Here is a 3,123-nt window from a genome sequence, read left to right on the forward strand (position 1 = left end):
CACACTTCAGGATGTCAGTGATGTACTTGAGAAGCTGGAGCCACTGGAAAACTATCATATTCATATTCAAATTGATACAATTAAACCTGGTCGATCAGATGAACAAAAACAGACATCATTAGCATCAGGTATCACTATACAAAAGTTAAATGAATTATGCAATTACATGCCATTGAGCAATGGCAGATTTATATTTGAAAACTGCCAATCCACTAATATTAACTTCTTGCCAAACTAATATGGGTGGCATTTTGTTTTATGTTTTTAATTTATACTTTGAAATCAATATGGTTGACACCTTTTGCTTTTATAGTTCAAAGAGAAGAATCCTTATTTCCAAAAGATGCTTTACAACAAGCAAGTCAGATGAAAAAAAATGAATTAAAGCAATTAAGAGGTATTTTATTTGCTCTAGCTTGCATGTCCATAATATATTATGTGTACTTAGAATCTAATGAGGAATTTAAAAAAAAATTACAAGCAATACATAAAATGAGTAGGGAAAAAGTTGCAGAAATTGAGATTTTGAAAAAGAAAAATAGAGAAGAGCAAGATGTACTTGTTGACACAGACCAATTTATTGACCCATTGTCTTCTACTAAAAAGGCAGAACCATTAAGCATAGCTGTTTCTTTTTCAAATGAAGGTGTCTTACAAAGTATGACAGGTAATTCCTATGTCTAAACATAATGTACCAGTATGTGTACACCTGTTTAGTATAATGTTATATATTATACATATATTATAGGTATTTATGGTGATTTGAGAGTGCTATCAGTAGACAGTGATGGTTTATTGTATCATTGTGACAAGTATGGTACAACCCTCATTATTCCAGAAGGAGCAGTACAGGAATTAACTACTGTATGGTTTGGAGCATGTTTATATAGTGATAAGTTTGATTTTGGTGACTATGTTCCTGTCACTCCTATTGTATGGGTTTATATTAATCAGGAGCTGATGAAACCAGCAGAGCTTTATTTGCCTCATCATATTGATGTAACCAACCAAGCATCAAAAAGCAAATTAGTTCTTCTAAATGCTGATGATGAAACATTTTATAGGAAAGGCAGTTTTATGTTTACTTCAGTTGATGACACTGAAATGGAAGTAGAAGCAGCATTATGCAAAATTTATTGTAATCACTTTTGCTCTCATTGTGTTGGTGTTGATAAGATAGCATATGAAGATACTGATAAGCAGTGCATGTTAGCAGTTGCAAAAAAGCAAGAGGATGATGATATGACACTTTTAGTACACTTTTGTATTTTTCCTCTTCAGCCAGCTTGTAAAAAGGTATGCAATGGTAATTACTTTATATTTAATATTTTTTTAGGTTGTTGAGAAGCAATATGAAAAGCTTGGCTATGATCTCAGAAAAGATGGTGGTATTTTTAAGTTTCAAAATAGTCATTTGTCATTTGAATTTAAGCCTGATAAAGATATATTAGGTTGGGAAAGAGAAAATGAAGGCACCTATTCTGATAATAAGGTAAAAGGTATACAGCAACTAGACTCATAATTTTACTAAATGACAGGTTCATCAGAGCGAAGTTGATTACAATGAAGTAATTGAGTGTAAAGGAAAGAAAGTTTCTAAAAGAAATATTGAAAGATTGCGGTTTTTAGAAAAAGAGCTAATTTATCCTCCCCGCCTTCGATTTCGATTTTTTTGTGCTGATCAGACTTCAATCACAAATGAAATTACTAAAGTGGAGACTACATTAAATGGTACATCAACTTATCATTATTGTGATTTTTTAAGTTTAATTATTAGGATCTTGTCCACTGTTAAAGCATAACATCTTTTTAAAAAGGCCTTCTATTTCTTCTCACACTGATTTGCCTGTAACAGTAAGTGCAAGTACAGCAGTCACTGTAGCACCCCAACAACAACTAGGTATGTACTTGTACTACTGACACTAAGATTTTTATTATTGTGCAGATCAAACAAAACTCAATGATGTTCTGGAAGTTCTAAAATCATTTGATACTACAAATTGGTACAAGCTAGGACTTAATTTGGGACTTCATTCAGTGACACTGAATACTTTTACGAAAGAAGATCAACTGACAAAGACAATTGAGGTTTGGTTAAAGCTTGCAGATGGTGTTAAGGATAAAGGAGGAGCTACTTGGGAAAATTTGATAAAAGCTGTTGCAGCTACTAATGATAATGCTACAGCTGACACAATTCGCAAGACATTTTGTAACTAAAAATAGTTTAAAGTTATAATATTCTTTTAATAACAATGATTGGCATTTATCTTTGTCATTCTTTAAACATAAAATTTTTATGATTCCTTGAGCGTTATTTTCTTTATGCCTGCAGTTGGAACTACAACAGCAGCAGCATCATCTTCTATACTCCAGTCACTTGTTCCTGGATTATAAATCAATAATAGTTTGAGCTGCATATCTATAATAAAACGAAATATTTAGGAATACTAATCACCATAATTTCACCTTTCACTCCCTTTTTAATAATCAGTTCTTTATCAAGTGGTGGTTCACCATAATGTCCTTGAAAATGAAACATCGGTTGAGCCTTCATTTCATCTGATGAGGCACCAGCTGATGCTCTCCATGGAAACCTGATAAAGAAAGGCTCTTGCAACTGTTGAGGTCTTTCACCCACAAACACATGTAACCTTTAAAATTAAATGAAATATCAAAGCTTAAAAAATTTCTTGACTTACTCCAGTTAGGAATGAGAAATAGAATCCATACATGTTCTGTCCAGGCTGTCCTTCTATTGATAAAGAAACCTGATCTTCAGGAGGTCCTTTAGTACTTTGTGTCACTTTAATGAATACTCTTCTCTTCAATCTAAACTCAGGTATGGGCAGTCCAAGCTTCTCCATTACCATTGTGGACACTTCCTCACATTTAGCATGAATGCATAGTGCAGCAATACTGTGCAATGGTGTCTTTTGCAGGTTCACTATAACCAGTTTCTCTCCTCTCTCAGCGACACACTGTAATGATGGTATCATGTGACTATCATGTGAGACGCTATACTCACTGACCTCAGGTATGTCGGCCACTGGAGTCACAGTGAGACTGGATCCCATTGCTAAACAAAGGTCTGCTACTTCACCTTCTTCTGTACCTCTTGTCAAC

General features: G+C 33.8%; 2 protein-coding genes and 1 long non-coding RNA gene across 5 annotated transcripts in view; 2 read left to right on the forward strand and 1 right to left on the reverse strand.

Annotated features, from left to right (window-relative positions):
- LOC109586180 (uncharacterized) overlaps positions 1–3,123 on the forward strand; it is a 26,156-nt gene that overhangs the window by 9,092 nt on the left and 13,941 nt on the right. The gene's annotated exons all lie outside the window — the stretch shown is intronic.
- LOC109586186 (uncharacterized) lies at positions 1,650–2,273 on the forward strand. The gene is made up of 3 exons (XR_002186866.1): positions 1,650–1,731; positions 1,778–1,900; positions 1,946–2,273. It is a non-coding gene; the product is annotated as an uncharacterized LOC109586186 (long non-coding RNA).
- LOC100633953 (NAD-dependent protein deacetylase SRT1-like) lies at positions 2,221–3,117 on the reverse strand. 3 transcript variants are annotated; one of them, XR_002186865.1, is made up of 5 exons: positions 3,030–3,117; positions 2,888–2,978; positions 2,700–2,829; positions 2,467–2,651; positions 2,221–2,419 (listed from the first exon to the last, which is right to left on the reverse strand). XR_002186865.1 is itself a non-coding variant. In XM_020002360.1 (3 exons), exons 1-3 carry the CDS (start codon positions 3,072–3,074, stop codon positions 2,631–2,633), a joined length of 345 nt encoding a protein of 114 aa, XP_019857919.1. In that variant the 5' UTR covers positions 3,075–3,117; the 3' UTR covers positions 2,466–2,630. The 3 variants fall into 3 exon arrangements, 1 of the variants encoding a protein (XP_019857919.1); XR_002186864.1 differs by having other exon boundaries at positions 2,700–2,978; XM_020002360.1 differs by lacking the exon at positions 2,221–2,419 and having other exon boundaries at positions 2,466–2,651; positions 2,700–2,978.

The sequence above is a fragment of the Amphimedon queenslandica genome, unplaced genomic scaffold, assembly GCF_000090795.2.
Source record: "Amphimedon queenslandica unplaced genomic scaffold, v1.1 AMPQUscaffold_12928, whole genome shotgun sequence".
In the NCBI taxonomy this organism is placed as follows: domain Eukaryota; kingdom Metazoa; phylum Porifera; class Demospongiae; order Haplosclerida; family Niphatidae; genus Amphimedon; species Amphimedon queenslandica.